Source organism: Morone saxatilis, unplaced genomic scaffold, assembly GCF_004916995.1.
Source record: "Morone saxatilis isolate NCDOM2014 unplaced genomic scaffold, NCSU_SB_2.0 Contig1, whole genome shotgun sequence".
NCBI classification, from domain to species: domain Eukaryota; kingdom Metazoa; phylum Chordata; class Actinopteri; family Moronidae; genus Morone; species Morone saxatilis.
In genome coordinates this window covers 9467903-9487480 of record NW_023339651.1, presented here as the reverse complement: position 1 = coordinate 9487480, position 19578 = coordinate 9467903, and the positions used below count along the sequence as shown (strand labels likewise).

Sequence of the window (19578 nt, the reverse complement as noted above, 5' to 3'; positions counted from 1 at the left end):
GAATATTCCCTCCCAAAGTAATTTTAGTTGATCTGTACCAGTTTGCAGAAACAGGTTTTACTTTTTGTACAGTAGCAATGTTGTATAAGGGTTGTGTTCTTCATTCAGCAGTAGAAAAGAAGAGGCCTGTCGACCAACAACTCGCTCCAATAAAGTTGGTGCTTATGATTCAGGTGTGAATCTGATACATAACCATTTGTATTATGAACAAGCTAACTTTTATTTATTGTAATCTTTTTATATATATACTGCCGCATGTTCAAATTGGGAGAAGATTTAGTATGTATGTGGGTTAATTGTGTTAAATGTGGAAAATCAATAAATATGTGTTTAAAAAAATATTCCTAATAATTCCTCTTTAGAGAGTATACATTAGTTACTGAAGATATTTGTAGAGGCAACACAGAGACTTGTATGCAGCACTGGAAGGGCAGGCCTTCCATGCATTGTTATTCATTCCGCAGTCACTATAATCACTTCAAATAAACACAATTATTCTCACAGTCTGTACTCAGAAACCCTGGCCTCAAATGTCATATACAAGACACAAACACACACACACACAGCTTGTGTCTGCCCCGTGTACCCCTCGCTGGCTCCTTGTCCACTTGAATAAGTGTGGTGTGGAAGCACAACACTGACAAATCCTGACAGTTTTACACTTGATTTCAGGCTGCTGCATTCAAATGAAAGTGCAAGTAGACGGCCTCGAGCAGAACTGTTGTGTGTCGGCTACACACAGCATGCTTTCATCTAGCCATGGACCTAGGAAACATTGGCTCCGCATACCTCTGTTTATATAGACTCTGTATGTGTGGATGATTGACTTGCCACGTTATTTATTTGTGAGGAAAGGTTACAGGGGGACAGAAACAGAGAGACCCCCAAAACATTTTTGTCTGTATTTTAAAAGCAACACAGGCGACTCCATTAATTCACAGTTTTTATAATCACTTCCTAAATATGCATAAGAAATGCGACTACATACTGATATGTACTTACTTTATGTTGACAAACATGTCAGAAAGTGTTCAAGCGTTCCTCATGTTTGTTTTCAAGTATTCAAATATACTCACTGACTCTTCAGCCCACGTGACTCTGCTTCACATGCCGGATAATGACTCATGTTCTCACAAACACAACTCCAATGCACTGCCATCTAAAATGCCAAAAAGGAACTATTTGTTGTATTTCTAAAATCGTGCTACCGTAGATGACACAGCCATAGTGCATACTATAAAACAGGTGTCTGCTTAAACGCTATGACTCTGTGAGGGTGTTAGTGCCATTTCTGTCAGCCACTGAGTCAAAAAAAAGAAACTGGGAAATGGTGAACAAGCCAATATTAACCCCTTTATTCTGTCTTTGCATCTCTGCAGGCAGATTACGCTCCTTCCTGCAGGCCTTCAGACTGTACAGAATGGCCATTGATGACAGATTAAGGAATATCTTAAAAATGGCTGCTTTTGCCTTTTGCCGTATGAAACGAGGCCAAGCAGCACAAAAACTCCAGCTGATAAATGTCCCATTTCACAGCTCACACATTGTATTTCAGCATGTGTGTGCGTGTCTGTGTGCATATGTGCCTGCAGACATGCTGCCTTCATGGTTGTTTTTGTGATACCATGTGTCTACTGTGGGTTGGTGCAGGAGAGGGAACGATTCAATCTTCAGAAAAGCACTAAGCCAAGTCAATCTGCACTGCTCTATTTGAGAAATTTAGAGATTTTCCATTAGTGAGGGGTAGCTTTGTTCAAGAAAGGCTTAATTTGCCTTTCAGTGGGAAAATTGTTATAAATGGAGAAGGAAATGTTGTAGGTCACCTCTCTGACCGAAATTATTTTTCAGGTTTGATTTAGGATGTGTGTTTGAGCAATTTTACTTTGAAAAATCAAACCAGTGAAGACGGGAAATCCAAGTACACTCACATTAGGGTACTCTGAAACTAGAAGTGTAGTAAGCGTAAACATGTATATGGATGTTTAACAACCGTATAGCTACCTAAAAATAGCCAAAGATACATATCAGTGCACATCCTGCAGAGTAAGCCTGCAGGCACCGATGTTACAGTCTTTCATGTAATCCCTGACTTTATCCTTTAAGGCAATACCTCCTCCCAGGCACCATAATACCCCGTAAAATGGCACCAAGCCTAAGGAGAAGTGCTGGTTTAAGGAAAAACTCAGGAAACAAATACCCCTTCCTTTACCGCTGCTTCATATCGGACACACACAACTACAAATATGAAGCGAATATTAAAACTGTCTGACAACAACGACACTGAAGAGTTAGCACCTTAGAGGGAGAAGTATCTCCTGAAGGACGGATAAGGAAGTGACACCGGTGGCATCGCAGGGGTATTTGTTTCTGAAAGTATCAATGTTACAATATAAAAATAATAAAATAAAAGTTATGCATTGCAAAAGAGAGTTAAAGTATCAAAAGTAATATGGTATATTCACCTGTCAAGACACCGCTACCATAAAGTTTACACTAAATCTGTGGTACACCACAAAAGTATTAGCAAATCTTTGGCCTATTATGCAGAAATGAAGGGCAAATGTTGTACAAGAGTATAAAATAATCACCATTCAGGACTTGTACTCCCCATCCCCCCTTCAAAGATGTTTTTCTTTATTATTACATTCATATAATAAAGGTATTAACACATTATGTGCACTCTCTAAAGTATGTGATATATATGAAATACTGTATATGTGGGAAGTGACAGTGGAGGAGTAGAATAAAAGTAAAATCTCTCCCAAACAGATTCTTCTGTGTTCTTACAACTGCGCTTTTTCCAAAGCCGCTTTATTTATCCGTCACTCAGTACATTATTCTGTCCACCCCTGTCTGAATCCTGTTGGAGATAAATAAAAGGTACCTGCACCCCGTTGATTCCACTGGTTGAAAAGAAAATAAGAAAAGGTCTACAGGCGCATTTTAGCTTCTTATAGGGTCACATCAGTGTGCCACAGTTGTTCAAACTGAATGAATGCAATGTCACACGTCACACAAGTTGTGTGTGAAAAAGATAAAAGTAGCATAATGCATGTTGGAGTCGAAAAAGCTTGAATAGGCAGTGAATAGCAGAACTCTTACAGTTCTAAGTACTGCCTTGCAAGTCATTTTTTTGACCCCAAACTCTTTCAAAGGTACAATTATATGAACTCACTATAACCGAATGGTACAATTGTTGGACTGAAATATAGTTGGAATGGCCGATATCCCTTGTTCCTGCTGCTGGACAGCGACCCGCAGCGTCTGTAGATAAAAACATTCAAAGGTAACAAAAACACAACGATTCCTACATTCAGGTGATTATACACGAATAACAACATACCTATGAGTTTTATATTCTATTTCTGCCAATAGATCTTCTTAAATGTTACACACTGGACATTTAAGAGCTGAAAGCAAGTCCTCTTGGCACCACAATGACCTGAGACCTGTGTCGGTACATAGGAATCCTACAAGACCCGATTAGACTGCTGTAATGGCTCGATGCTGGTCCTGGATCAGGTCTCAGTTGACAGAAGTGTGTTATATGATCAACTGAACTAAAAAATGTTTTTAAAATTTTGTGTTTATGTATATAAAGTGTTTAGCTAGATATTCATTGATTGAAAATATGGGGAGACAGTGCTGGTCTGATTAGTACTGTTTTTACAGGGCTTTTTAACCTTGTCGGCTCTGGTTGCACCGCTGCAACTTAAAATTGGTCCTTACACTGTTTTTCCTAGTTTATTAAACTGATTTTGTACGTAAAAGACAACGATTGAGATAATAAATGTATTTAGTGATCTTAGAGGGCGATACAAAAAGTGCAATTCTCTCTCTGCATGTTTAACCTTGTGCTGCCCTTTAGGTCTAGTTCAAGCTGAAGTGTGCAAATTTACCTTAAAAGCAATATACATTCTTCTCCCGCACCTCTATTTTTGAGTGTGACCCCTGAACTGAAACGACTCCACAGTGGTTTAGATGGTTATTGTGGTGCCTAGGAAGTGGAAAGTGCTTTGGTCTGTTCCCTTGCTCCCAGTGAGAACCATCCTATTAAAATCTCTTTTCATTTGAGCAATTACTTCACAAGGCTAAATAAAGGGAATGCTAGTTCAGCTGTGGGAAGTCAATGGGTATTATTAGGCTGGTTTCATTGCAGGACAGACTGAATTACACCCACAGTCCCCTTAATTGGCTTGGCTTCTCCTTTTCCCCCCCTATTTACTGTGAAATAGGCAACAGAAAGGTTTATAAGATATAAAACTTCCTTATTTGTTCATAAAATTTAACGGAAGACCTGCTTGGCTGCTATTTTCTGCCTGACAACCATTGTCGTATCCTGTAATGAGTCATGTTGCTTTCATAAAATTATCTTGTACATCAGCTACCACATTAAAAGGATGCTTGGTGCTTTATATGAAAAAAAACAAACAAAAAAACAATCCTCCTACCTCACACTACAGCTCACTTATCCATGGTGGTTTACATTAAGGTTTTATTTATAAGTTAATTGATAAATGTCACTAATAAACTAAATACAAACATGTACATGTAATGAGTAAACACAACAACACAACTTTTTATAATTTATACTGCAGTAATGTATTATTTCTGGTATCCAATAACAATAAAGTGACATAATAGACACAAGAAGCAAAATAGTTTTATTTGATGTAAATATAACTAGAACTGGAACTGAAACTAATACTCGATTGACAGTAAATAATATGCAATTATTTTGATATTTGATTGATCACTTAAGTTATTTTTCAAGTAAAATTGTCAAACAATCATTTCCAGGCACTGACGGGTATTTTTCATTATTTTTTTTACATGTTTTAGATATGCCATGTTCATCCACAAATACAACCAGCTAAATTTGTACCTTACTGCAATTACCTCTTGAAGCCTGTACGATCTATTTATAGGGACCTACTTAAATGGAACAAATGTAGCCTGATAAAATACAGGGAAATGTGATTATCGGTACTTAACACATGTATATATTTTTTTCCCCCATCAGACCATGTTATTTGAATTATGAAAAAGTCTATTTATTTATGGAGAATGTTCACTTGCCTGCAACCTACAATATTTGGGAATGCAGTTTAACTTTTGGGACTTTAAGCTTTCATTTTATAGTAATTTATCCATTTAATGTAACTATTTGTTGTGTACTTATAATTGTTACTATAGTGTTATACTTTTCCAGCACCATGTATTTGATGATTGAGACTGTCACATAGAAAATTGCATTGTGTTTTGTGCTTATGCCTTCCTACTGCACGTTGGGGAATTGATTGCAGGTGTACAGCCACTCCCTATTAAAGATGGCTTCTCATTGTCACAAACCATTTGCCTGAGGAAGGTCTATCACCAAAACGTCAGATGTATGTATTATTGCAAGTTAGACAAAAGCACCTTTTGATAGGCCAAACAATATCAATTACTTGAGAGATTATTTTAGATTAATCAATAGTGAAAAATATATTAGTTGCAGGCCTACATATGAAATTAGACCATCTACATATACATACACAATTTCATGGCTATTTTTAGTTAGTTTACTTTGTTGGTGCACTGTTCAATTTGACTGTGGTATTGTCAATTTCAAAACAACCCAAACAAAAGGAATCAAACGCTGTAGGGTTCATTTAACCGGTTCAAACATGGCAGGTGTGAAATCACTCTGTGCCCCGTGTGGGAAAAACGAGAGGCCCTTCACCCGGCGGGACTGACACAAGCTGCCCATGAGTGAGTCTCATCTTAACAATCAATTAATGGATGAGATGGCTCTGACACTGTGGCCTGCAGCAGGTCGGGTGTTTAAACTCTGTCAGTGCTGATGCTAGTGATGTACACGTCTAATCTCAACACATGGCACATTATTAAAAGCATTCAATGATGAATGATAAACAAAAATCTAATCATTTTAAAACAGTTGCAGTGGTGATGATTATTTGTGTAAGTCTAAATATGTCAACACCACTTTGTTTGCAGTAAAACAGGGAGCAAATCCTCTATATTTAATACTGTAGAGTGTTATGGTGGTAGGGAAGTATTTCCTGCACAGTTTTCCCCTTGTTTTAGAGAAATGTGTCAGTAAGGGAAGCACTTCATCTGAGAGAACAAATCACTCCCTGCTGTCTTGCCAACAAACTGGAGCAGAATAGAGGTCACATTCAAAAGACCATACACACGTTCTCAGTGGGTTGTGGCACTCATTTCATTCTCTAGATAATAAATCTCTTCAGTCAAATAAATATGCCAACACAGTCTAAATGACGGGCTACAGCTATCCACAATCAGACATAAGCTGTGACCCAATTTTATACCGCACTAAACTAAATCTAAGCAGGTTTTTGAGGATGTAAAAGGAACACAATAAAGTATGCTTAACGCAATGACTAAAAATACGTGACAGACAATATTCTACCACAATGAACTACATAAAGAAAATGGAGGAGCTGTTTACGGCTGGAAAAATACAACTTATTAAGTCGAGATAATAAGAACACATTCTAAAGGTGTATGAATCCAAAGAGCCACAGATCGGACGTCATTATCCAGATAATGTACCCTAATACAGATCACTTGTTAATACCAGGTGTAAATGGATTCTGAAACTGAAGCAGTTATTGAAACTTTCATTTTATTTTTTACTTCTGATTGAGACATGTTGAAAGAGGTGTACTCCTAAAAATGTAACAGTAAGTTTTACTTAGTTTGTTAAGTTAGTCAACTGATCTGTGGCGGCTCAGATGTGTTGGGTCAAAAAAGAATGGTTGAATGTGCAACAGGGAAGTTCAAAGGACCCTGTTACTCTGCTGCCAAAATTATCAAAAATGATCAATAAATTGTGTCAAGTCCGTCAACCCTCTTGAGTCTGCATCACAGAGGAAGTCACTGCAGAGCACTGCACAGAGTCTGCATGGTTATGCCATATGCATATCAAAAATGTGGATGGGGTGTGGAGTATGGCCCGAGTCGGCTTTTCAGTGACAAAGTAACACTAGTGTTGTTGGTGATATTGCACAACACATAAACCATAGGTTCAGCTGTTTGCTTTTCTTTTGGGTTATTTAAGCAGGAAGCAGGAAGTAAGTCCAACCATAAGACATCTCAACTGATAAATAAACTGTACCAAATCATCCCATGTGAACTATTAAGTACACCATATTTACTGTCTGCCTTTTAATGGTCAGAAATCTGTAGAAAAAAAGTAGTGTCTATGCCATGTACGCTACTTTTTCTGCTATAAATCACCCAATGCAATGCTTCACATTTTATAGAAAAAATTATAGATGTGCGACACTAAACCTGTCAGTAATGATGCAGAATGACGATGATTTTTAAGTGTCTGAAATATCAATTTACTGATCACTATAAAGACCTTTATAACAGGGTGTACTGAACAGCTCTTGTCTCTGCTAACTCCCTCTGTAAACCTCTGGAGGATACGTAGCCATGTGTCTGCTCCCATATGGAGTCACAAGTTGCTTATTTTCACCTTTTAGAAAGGGGGTAAAATACACAAAACTATGTCCGCATCAGAAAGCTGGACAAAAAGTTGTCTATTGACCCAGATTTCTATAAAAATTAATGCAATTAACGTCAGAGCTCCTGATCAGTGAGTCAGGAGGTAAAGGTTTGTTGCTGGATACTGGAAAGTCAAAAATAGGTAGATCACACACACACACACACACACACACACTCAGTTTTTTATGCTCTGGATCAGTCTCACACCTTTAAGTATGAATGATGATCTGTAAAGGCTATTATCTGACACAGAAAAAGTCAATAACATTCTGATGATAACAAAATGAGGTTGAAGTGAAGGAGAAATTAAAAAATGGATATAGTTTTAATTTAATTTCATGCACTGTGTTAGATTGGAGCAGCTAAATATGTGTGGTAAGCCTACATAGAGAAACAGCCTCATAAATCAACATTAAAAAGTGCCATCTTATTGGCCAGTTTTTCATTAGAGGCTTTTTCTTTTTTTTTTTTTTGGAGTGCTGATTGATCAAGCCAGTCAGCATGGCAGAGTGACACAGGTGGTGGTGAGTGAAGGTGATTAATGGCCCCTCGTCAAAACAGGTGTGCAGAAAATGCTTGGAAAAAGGCGAAGGGCTCTTCTGGAATAGTAAATATATACTGAATGCATAAAACCTCCTCATGGTTTGCAGATGTGAATATTTGCAACATCGTGACAGAGAGAGTATACTACAAGTCAAAATAAATGAACACCTGACCAAACAAGGTGTATTAGGTATCAGGGTACAGTTTCAGTCTATTGAAAGACTTTTTTTTCTTTTAGTTCTTCTACTGGGAACCCTGTTTTTCCAGAACTTGCAGCGTCAGTGCAGAGGAGAAACAAAGCTTTTCTGACAGGTTGTGGTGGCTCCAAACCTTATATTTTTTGCTTTCTGCAGCACAAAAAACCAATAGCAGTCTAAAAGCAAGACCCAGTAACTTCACTGTGACATGTACCAACACACAACAACAGCAGGTATTGGGGCAAAACTGCAGCAAAAAGAAAGCATGAGGCTCAGAAACAAAGCAGTGTGTTCTACCACTTGTACAGACCCTCTATGGAGGAAAATTGATTAAAATACTGCAGATGACAATAACAGAACCACTGACAATACAACAGCCCTACAGTAAATACCAATTTGAAGAAGTTCATAATGTTCTGTTTTTGTTCAGATTTTTTGTTTGTTCATTTTGAGGCAGTTTATAGTCTTATCACGCAAATATAGAGGTATGAGTCTTTCAGTCAATGTTGGTTAGGGTCTACATTTTCTTCTTCTCTGGTTATGAATCTTTCTTTGTCACAATTTTTAACTAAAAGAAAGGTGTAATTAATAAGGTAAATGATGGCTCTGGTCCATTTAGGTGCTCCAGTTCCAGGGCTCTGGCATTGTGCGTGATGTCTCACTGGCATGGCTTACTGGGACACTTCATTAATGTTATTAGTTACATCTATGCATTGACGAGTCAAAATGTGGGGTGGCAAAGGTCATTTCGTGTAGGGACTTCATGGCCTACTTCTGTCTCTTTAAGTTGCCTTAATTTGACTTGAAATGTGCTATAGATGAGATCACAACAGCAGCTGAGCTCACTTGTCAATTAATAATAATAAGCCATTATAAGCTTTATAAATGTAGCAGAGTTGTTGTACTGGATTGTATAAGAGTGAATTTTGCAAGAGAGACCCTAATACAGCAGGAGTGAATTAGAAGTAAATTCCAACAAGGGGATGACATGTTTTGATGAGTCATTTGTGTCAATTTATATAGTAAAAATATTATACATAATAACTAATAGTATCCTGACGTAGTATAGTACGTACCAGCGCTCCACGCTACTATATATATATAGAAAGCAGTCTTTCCAGGTTCAGTTAGATTAAATCAGCATGTATATATTTATTTTTTAGTATTGAGACTATAAAATCTCTACCTGTGCTGACAGCCTTTGCCAGTCGGCGCAGCCTCCTCTGGTGCGTCTTCCCTCTGTAGTGGATCTGGGCCTGGGCGCTGGAGTTCAGCTGTATGTTGCACACCTGGCACATAGTGGCACTGCTGCTGCTTTGACGGACTCGTTTGGCCCTGTGCCCTGTCGACACCCTCTTCTCCTCTTCATCTTCCTCGTCTTCTTCCTCCTCCTGTTCCCCCTGACTCTTGGGAGGAGGGCTGCCGTCCAGCCAGTCGGGGCTCTTTGGACGCTTCATATCTGGGAAAAAGATCACGGAAAGGTCACGGAGGTTGTTAATCAGAAGTGTTGAAAACTCCTCTTATGAGACGTTTCATTGTAAATGTTAGGTGTGTGTGTTATTAAAGCCTCCACAGGGGGGCAACAGAGCAACATGACTCCCTTCAGAGCAGAGCAGTATTGGTGTTTTTCTTCAGTGCGATTCAAACTGCAATTTTAAAGTACACCATCATTATAGTTCATTGTACCAAACAGAACATAGGCAGACAAAGGATGCTTCTCACTTGGATTTATCTGCATCAGTCAGCACGTACAAATATCAATATATAAGAATTGTTAAGTATCTTCGACATCCCATTAAAAGCCTTGAATTAAGAGGACAGTATACTCGGTCAGAAGGTATAAACATTTCTTTTCTAGTATAGCTTAGACATCCATTAGCTGAAAAGAAAGAAAGGCCTATCTCTGCCACACATCACAGCATTACAACAGAGACGTGTACAGTCTGTAGATAAGCATCTTGTTCCAGCTTCTCTCTATTTATTGGATAATAAAAGCTGATTCCTGGGGTACACAGACCGACATGTTTCTTTGTGAGAGCACACAGCCTTAATACCTGTAATGGCTGAGTGATTGTGGCAGACTGACAGCATAAATCAAGCTGGAGCTAAACGCGAGCTCTGCTGTGAATGTGGAAATGTCACCCGAAGTCTAACTGAATTCTTTGTTTTGGTGCTGTTCATATGATAATGGAATCCAATTAAGTCCTCATGGTGTTGGACATTTTATCCTCCGCCTCGCTGAATGCTACCCCCCTCTACTCTCCCCCTTCACCAAACAGAAACCATCATTTGTAAAATCTTTGCGGTTCTAAAAATTCAATTTGACTGGTGGTGAGATGAAAGTGAAATGGAAATTTGTTCGCTGGAATTCATCAGCCTCCAACCAGCAACATGGACTTCAAAGCTGCAGCCCATCACCGTGATTATTTGAATGACGTTTTACTACAGTCTGGCTGCTGGATGGGGACATGAGTAACTGCTTTAACACAAACCGGTGTTATCTCCCCCCCCCCACCGACCTTGACCACAACAAACACATGCTAAAACATACAAAGTCTCTTAAAATAGTCATTAACGTCCATCACCATTTCCAAAAGCCAGGGACGGACTACAACATGACAAGCAGCAGAGTTTAACCCAGTGAAGCCTAACACATACAGCGCACAAATACCAAGCGGCCCCTGGCTTCTTAATAGAAGATGCATTTTAAGGCTACACAGGTAATAGACCTTCTTCCCAGCAGCCATTTTGACATAAAATAATAGGGTAAACACAGGTGTTACCAATGATACTAATTAAGGTTTCATTCAGGTCCAACAGAGTCATGGTGCTGCTGTTGTGCATGTTGGCTCACTGGACTCACTGAATGGACCTTAATTAGTATCATTGGTAATGCCTGTGTTTACCCTACTAGTTATGTCAAAATGGCTGCTGTAAAGAAGGTCTATTGTGCAAATCAGGTTCGGTAACACTTAATCATAATCAATCAATCCTTTCTCTTGGGGAATACGTTTATACACGACTAAAGAACGTATTTTTCTTTCATTCTACCAAAATATCTGATCCTGCCATAGAGTACCCATTCGTACTGACTACAGCATTATTGAGCATTTTATGTATTTTTTGTTTAAACAACAAAAGCACTTTGGTTAAGGTTCATGGTCTTGGTTTAACACAAAAAAAGTCCACACTCCACAGTGACTTAAAGCATGACACACAACGTTATTATTAACATTTAACCAAAATCTTTCCTGAACTTTGTTTGTGCTTTTGTTGCCGAAACCTAACTACAGAGAGGACTCAGGATGCAAACTCTCTGTAGTCAAAGTCCTGGGCAATGTGGGGCCGACCATCCACCCAGCCCACCTCCCTTACTGCAGAGGAAAACGTCAACTTTGGACGATTAAAACATTTTCCTATTTTATCACTTGGATAACATCTCTGCTCGGCTGTGCTTTCTCTGTGTGCTGGCACTGCTCGGCGAGGCTATTTATGGTATAACCGATAAAAAAATCCTGACATTGGAAAAATCCTGTGTTTGCTAAATCATCTTATAATGATGATTTCTTCTGGTGAGTGGGTTGTAAACAATGAAGGAGGTGTGACAACAGGTTCCAAACATAAGAACAAGACATGGAGGGGTAAAGGAGAATTATTTTTTTTACTAATGTGAATAATAATTGAAAAATGTGTTTAAAGGACAAGTCCTGCCAAAAGAAATATCAATCAGAGCTCCCGCTGTTGCTCTGTGGCCTGGACGGCTGATGAATTTGTTTCATATTTAGTTATAATCCAAAAAATAATCATCTTTAACTGCCAAATTCAATTATTTTTTATTTGCTGCCCAGGCCGAGGCAGAAATATGCAGCTGCTCTCTGGCTTGAGTTGGAAAATGTTTCTCAGTTCTGTCAGACAGCGGATAAGAGCTCAGACTTTTGCTCTTGCATCCAAAGTCTTTTGTCAGTAAATGGTCTGCTGTCTCAGAACAGTATTGATGAGTAGACAGCAGACAGGGTCAGTTAGAGGGAGGTGTGGGCTGTCGCTTTAAAGGTGGTTTGCATTGACAAGGTTCTTCTATTCAGGGATGAAATGGAGGATAAAACTGTAAATTCTTGCAATATATAAATATTTTATCTGTTTTGTCTCTTTTTGTAAAATGTTTTTTAAGTTATCAATGTTGATTATTATGCACCGTCCCCTATAAACGAAAACAAAATTAATACCACGACCTTCTAGATTGACAAAAGGTTTCTGTATTCCTCTGAAACTGTGAATTAAACATCATTATAGAGCTTAATAATCTCACTTTCTAGCTTTCTTCATTATTGAAAAGAGTTTTCTTAGTTGTCATGGAGGGACGACTACACAAACTCTATTAGATGAGATGTTGTGTTGAAAGCTAGCTAGTGAGCCTTGTATTAAGATAATTTTGTCAAAGCATTTAAAAAAAACTCTGAGACCGAGATATTTAAAGTAAATAACAGAAAAATAAACATTTTTACATTAAAAATTTTACCCACTGTTTTTAGTGGAACCACATAACAGTAACCAAGCCAAACAGGGCCCAAAATTAACACCAGTGCCAAATGCCGGTTTGGCTTTGGCCAAAAAATAAACTGGGGTCAACAGACAGATGGCCAATAATTTGGGGTCAAAGCGTAGGGCAAAGTTTGCATCGCTGTTTATTCTGTGTACCGCTCACTGTCCGTCTGACCTATCGTGATCTGAATCACATTGAAGCAGCTCACTACTATTTGGCCCTTGCTATATTTTTGCCGTAAGAATCATCCGAATGCTTACGTTAGAAGGGATGTGGCAACAATACTGGTGTTAAGCCACCAAAAAGAAAACATGAAGATGAAGAGAAAAGGCCCAGAGGTCAGTGTTTTTGCGAGAGGTGACGTCTGAATGACACAAGGCTCCAATATTTAGCCCAAAACCAGATGATGTAGTTTTATGGCGAGTAAACAATATTTTTGGCTGGTAAATTTTTCTCAGTTTACCTGCCATTGGCAGATTAGCTAAAATGTTATTGACATTTACTGTAAACATACATACATGTCAGATTCTGGGGCCTTATGAAGAAGAACATTGTCCTAGATGATGAAAAAGTAAAATCTTATTAGTGATATAAAGTATAGTTTACTTCCTGTGTTAATATGTCTGCCTGCTTTACTTTTGTGTTTTTTATTTGTGAATTCTATATTGTGAAATCTAAACTCTTTTCTCTCCTCTTTTTCTGAGAAAAATAGTTAGCAAATTATCTTAAAATTGATAGCCCCCGATTTGGTTATTTATCTAAATGTTGAATGTGTATGCTCTTCAGGTGGCTGACCCAAAGTCCTGGCACTGTTTTTATTCCAAGTCAAGCACTGTTTAGCAGATGTTTATGCTAATGCATAAAACTGTACACTGAGGCCGCAAGTGTAAACCCTCTATCACACTGGAACCACCCAAGCTGCTCCACTCACTCATCTTTATGTGGTCAGCTGGAGTTGGCACCTGACAGCCCCATTACAAAACAACTTTTAACAGGTTGCCAGCAGCTGCTGGTTTCTGCTGGCACTCTGTACCACAGCCAGGGCTTCTCTGCCTAACTGGCACCCGAATGAGCAACTGGAACCAGCCCAGTCCTCTACTATGCACCAAATGGCTAAAGTTACTGGTGCTCCACAGAGCAAGCTGTGGTGCCTGTAGCTGAAAGTGCATGGAGTGGTCACTTAGAGTGGAAACAAAACGTTTCACAAAAAAAATATATTAGCTTTTCATTTCACCAGCTTAACTTAACGTCCTTCAAAATGTCCTATTTAGATCAGTGACGTAGTGGATGATACACTGGTGGAAAAGTTCTTGCAAACTCTGACTTTGTTCTTTCAATTATAATACACAAAAAAGTCAATGTTACCATTTTGTATATGAGTTCATTGTAATCTGCAAGCATTAGGCATCGCACAGTTGTTTTTTATATTCTGATCTTGTGATTGTGCCAAGTTACCACAAAGAGCTTTGAGGTTGATCTTAACATGGAAAGTGAAACCCAAAACAATGTTCTCTGTAATGTTATCTCTATGGAAGTAAGATTTTTACAATCCATAATTATAGAAATAATAAAAAAATGTGTACAAATGTGTGTCCCATAACAACTACACTCAACCAATTATTGTACACACTTTTCATTTCTTAATTTGAAAAGAATAAAAGGTATGTTAGAGTATGTTGTGTTATTGAATTCCCACTATAACCAACAATATTTCCAAGCTATAAAAAAGATAAAAGCCTACACTGTGCTGTTCCTCTGGCTCCTCCATTGATTAATTTGATGTGTCATCCTAACTGTTTTTTTAGGTGTCAGGTGTGAGTTTTAAATTAACTAATTAATTCACTTCTGTGGATGTTCTAATGATATCAATAAAGTAAACCTAAATTGGACAAATTGACAATTTAAACAGGCTTAACTTGGATCCTTTAAAGTGTGCATGTGACAGGCACCATAAGGTTATGTTTAATAAGTTATGTTTATTTATTTTCAATTCAGAAAGTAAAAATAATTCCATTATTTGCAGATGAGACTAATCTTTTAAAGAACCAAAGAAAACAAAGAAATGAAGAATTCAAGAGCACAACTGGACTGCAAAAAAGAAATTAAACAACATTTATGAACACTGAATAAGGAAAAAGAAATAAATAAATACATGACAAAGGATAAATGTGCTCGTAAAGAAAGTGTGATAACATATCTATATGTGTTTATATGTAAATACTGCAAAAGATTAAAAAAATGTTTCTCAGAAAGTGAATTTATATTGCACTCTGCTACTGTAATATCAAATAAAAATCATAATGGCTCTAGAAGTCTCTAGAACATCTTGTCTAATAGTAGAACAGTATGAGTTACTTACTGGTAGCATTATCCATGCATTAGCTCAGTCTACGGACCTTGTGGTTGGAGATGAATCCCAGCAAGCCGGCAGTGTGATCTCTACGTATAATGGAACTATTTTGTTCGTTGAACAGCTTCATGATAGAGATAGCTCACGCATCAGAAACACAGTATCTATAACTGTAAATGCACTATCGGCTGTGCTGTCCTTTTAGCAGTGAAGCTATCTGGCCCCAGCAGCTCTTTAAATACCAGCACTCATCAGCCTGTCTGGCTGTTGGTCCAGGATGAGGAAAGACTACATCAAAGCCAAGAATATAAAGCACAGGTCATAAATGCTGCTTTATGTACTCCCTCCCTGTCTCTCTCTGACCTAATGGCCCATACAAAGTCAGAATCATAAACAAATCAGCATGACACAAGGTACTTCGAGGCGTGTGTTTGCTTGTCCAGATAGAATAAGCATGAGGCAACTTCTTATTCATCATAATGTGTTAAAACTCACTGAGCAAATCCCTGCAATCTTTATGTAAATATAGCTAAAGAAATCACACAATACTGCAGATTTCCACAACTGCAAACTGCCCTTTGGCAAAATAAAAACAAGTTTTGGTTTGAGTTTTTGATCTCTGACCATCCTTTATTGGTCTTGAAGAGAAAAAGAGACTGGTATCCATCCATCTTTGTATATGAAAACACTAAAAAAGGTTTTGTAGATTTAATATGCTTAAAATAGGAGGATTTTGGTTAAAAAAATACACAAGATGAAAGGAGAGAAATCTTAATACTATGTTAACTGCAAGTCTTTAAGATTATTCCAAAACATACAATAGACAGATTTCTTGTTTCCTCCCCCCGTGACACTATAACTCCACCTGACCACCAAAACTATTGTTATTTAATGCTTTTATCACAACTCTGCACAAAACGTCCAAGATATTCAGTACTACGCCATCCTGTATCTGCATCTTATGAAAGGATTCCAACCAATGATTCATGTCACCAGCCAATCAAGACAGCAGATATATGTAAAGAAAAATAATAATAATAATTCACCTGCTGCTGGTAAATCTCATCTCTTTGTGTAGCACTCCACTAACTTCCCCTGCCAACAGCGCGCTCAACATCTTTGCTTTATGGCCTGAGGCAGCTGCATGGAAATGACCTGTCAACCTCATAAACCACTCTATCAAGGGACTCTCTTATAGCTACAGCGTAATGTTCTCCACATGGGGTGCTTTCATAAATGAGGAATCATTCATTTTGCTCTTTGACATGTGTAGAACCTGTTTTTTGGTCAAAACTATATCTAACGCATGTGTTTTCACTTATCCTGATTAAAGTTGTGCTCAGGTTGAAGGTGTGCAGAGCTATGTCTGGTATTACATGAGGGCTCCGGACTCCGTGCACCAATAGGAATCATAAAAGTGTAATTTGTTCAACCTGGGCGAGCGCAATAAAGCTAATAGACTGAGGAGGATGTCAATCAAACACAGTTAGCACACTAACTCACACACACTCATCCAAAATAAATAAAAGCATGGGTTTTTCAGTGTTTTTTGAACGTCGGTCAGTCGGTCGGTCTGTCCACCGTTTTGGTCCCGACTTAAATATCTCAAGAGCTATTGGATGGATTCACTTCATGTCTTATGCTACGGTTTAGAGACACTGTGTTTGATTGTCATGATAAGAGAACAAGATGTTATAGCCACTACTTAAAGATCTTACCCTGTTTCACCTGTAACTGCTTACATCAGCTATACCAGCACTTTATCAATGTTTCCACGAAGGTCTTCTTAATGCTAATCTGTCACTGTGGTATGGTGGATAGAGGCTAACAGTTCAGTCAGGCGGGCGCTCGGCTGTGAGGCGGCAAATAAAACTGGCAACCTGTTCAGCTTGTTTCCAGCAAGCTGCTCTCCCCATCTGTATGATGTGCTGCCTGCCTTGATGGTTTCACACCGGGGGCGAACTTGTTTATCACAGAGCTTAGACAAATGACGGACTGCTGCAAGAAAAGCTTTGGCACTGTGAAGTCTATAAGAGTTATTGGGAATAATACACTATAAAAGAGTTTTGGAAATATCATGTTTTTCTCTAAGAATATGCAAATTTATATTTTAAAAAAAAGTTTACAAAATGAACAGGTGCTTTGTTCAGCTTCCATTTTTAAATTACATTAATTATATGATTAAATCACTTGTCAGCATGTGGATCATTGTCCTAAATTTTCTCAAGGGGACATAGTAGAGCATGGCACTTCTCTATATATAGCTACACTTAATTCCCTGCAACTGTATATCTATTACACTATAAAGGCTACTTGGCTGTGTAATGTTTTTTTTGTTCCTTAACTGTACACTCTGCCCATTTGTCTCTATACAGCCAAAGCCTGTTGAATCTATAATAATCACACACAACTACAAGATGGCCTCCGCTAATATATCTGTAATATATTCCAGAGAACCAAGGTCCTCTGTTTGGACTGACCTTTAAGAATCAAGACAGAACAAATCTAACACCCCTCCAGGCTTTTAATCCACCTGAACCGGTGAACTTTTGCAGCTCTTTCTGATCTGCGATCTAGGAAACTTCCTGGAACGAGCAGGTCTAATCCAGATGTGTTAAGAGGTGGACCAAGGCCTTCAGCATTCATACGCAAGGCAGCTGTTATTTGGATGTTTCGGCATATGCTCTTTTAAAAATGGCATCGTTCCAGACACTAAGGTCAAGATGAGATCCCTCTCTTCCACACCTGTCATCACTGTTCCATTACGTCGACAACAGACGACAGCAGATCGGCCCGGCATGGAAAAACTGGATGGTGAAGGAATATGAGTAATAATCTTGTTGTTTCACTACATCAGATATATTTACTGAGTGATGAGTGTGTCTAAGTGCATTAAATTCACATGAAGATTATTTACAGAGACACCCCGCACAAAACGACAACACCAACAGTTCTTTTTAGCCTGGACAGTCAAAATGAATATTGAACAACTGAACGACAGGTGGACTACAATTACGGCTGTGTTGCTAGGCAACCCCGCGCATCAAGTGGACATATGAATTTGAACCTTTTCCACACAAATTGCAGCTCAATTATGCTGTAATTTGTGCAGAGAAGGCAAAGAAATGGACAAAAGGCACATTTGACTGAATGGTCGATGAGGAAACATGGGCAACGCGGACTGTAGAATGTGCAGAGAGCTGGAGGTGAGTGAACTCTGGTTGATTTATGTCTCATGACATAAGACACATTCATCTCTGCACTGAAACATGGATGAACACCATTAAAGAATAAGGTATCTACCATGTAGACCAATGTGTCTGTCCCCTAAGGCTGCAAGGAAGTTATGTGTTACATTCTGCATTGTGTTGTTGCTCTGGGCACTGAATCTATTTATTGGAGACGATGGTGATTCTAGGTGGGTCTGATGGTGACACTGGGTACACGCTGTCAACTGTTTCTGGTGAGTGTAATGTGGACTCAAAACCATTTTACAGACAAAGCAATTAATCTAGATAATACTTTATTAATACTTTTTATTAATTAATTATTAAAATAATTGGCAGAATATTTGATAATTAAAATAATGTTTTGTTGCTGCCCTAATATACACACTGAATCTATTAGGTGTAGCTTGATGTGGCTATGAGGAGCAGGTGAACTGTAAGTTATAAACTGATTAAATGGCCAACTTAAAGTAAAAGCTTTTCTTATTTGTGTGAACATGTTCCTCTCCGCGGTGTATTTCAAACAAGAGTGACGAAGAGCTCTTCATTACTAAAGGAGCTCAAGGAAAAACATGACTCACCTGGAGGGCTCAATGAAGTATGAATGTACACAACAGGGACACACAGGGTGCAGTCAAGACATTAACATTCACAAACACACACAACTTGACCCTCACAACTACACAAAAAGACACATCCACACTTTAGACACTGTCGTATATGCATGCCATATAGACGTAACTGTGTTGGCATACCTAATCCCACAGCACGAGTGGTATTTTGTGTGTCAGATCTCTATGACAAGGTCATTTGCAAATGTTCCACTCATATAATGCAGTGATTCACTCTGTTAGGTAAGTGAGTGGGAGCTGTTAAGAGGGTGCATATTTTTAGTCTCTACATTTCCCTTGAACTCAACTGGTACTGGGAACATGGGATGACACTGTATGTGTGTATGAACACACTTATATAGACAATGTATAGCCGTGAATAAGCCCTGAAATAATAAAACACATTCAACTTTTAAATTAGTAAGGCAATAATGTGTTTATATGGTGCAAAAAAGATAATTAAAGGGTTTATATGGCGTAAAAGAATTTGAATTGTGTTCAGATTTTTTAATTTTGTTTCCAAATTCAAATAGCAATTCAAAAGTAGTTAATGGTTCAGTGTGTAACATTT

General features: G+C 38.3%; 1 protein-coding gene across 2 annotated transcripts in view; it reads right to left on the bottom strand.

Annotated features, from left to right (window-relative positions):
- The window catches only part of LOC118325652 (zinc finger protein 385B-like), a 69927-nt gene that overhangs the window by 32276 nt on the left and 18073 nt on the right, over window positions 1-19578 (bottom strand). Inside the window, exons 1-2 of one of the 2 annotated variants that reach the window (XM_035658418.1) lie at window positions 15179-15354; window positions 9466-9738 (exon numbers count right to left, since the gene is read on the bottom strand). In XM_035658418.1, the coding sequence (XP_035514311.1) occupies window positions 9466-9738; window positions 15179-15194 (289 nt within the window). In that variant the 5' untranslated portion in view covers window positions 15195-15354. Of the gene's footprint in view, window positions 1-9465; window positions 9739-15178; window positions 15355-19578 lie in introns of those variants that run through there. The other variant, XM_035658409.1, reaches the window with a different exon arrangement.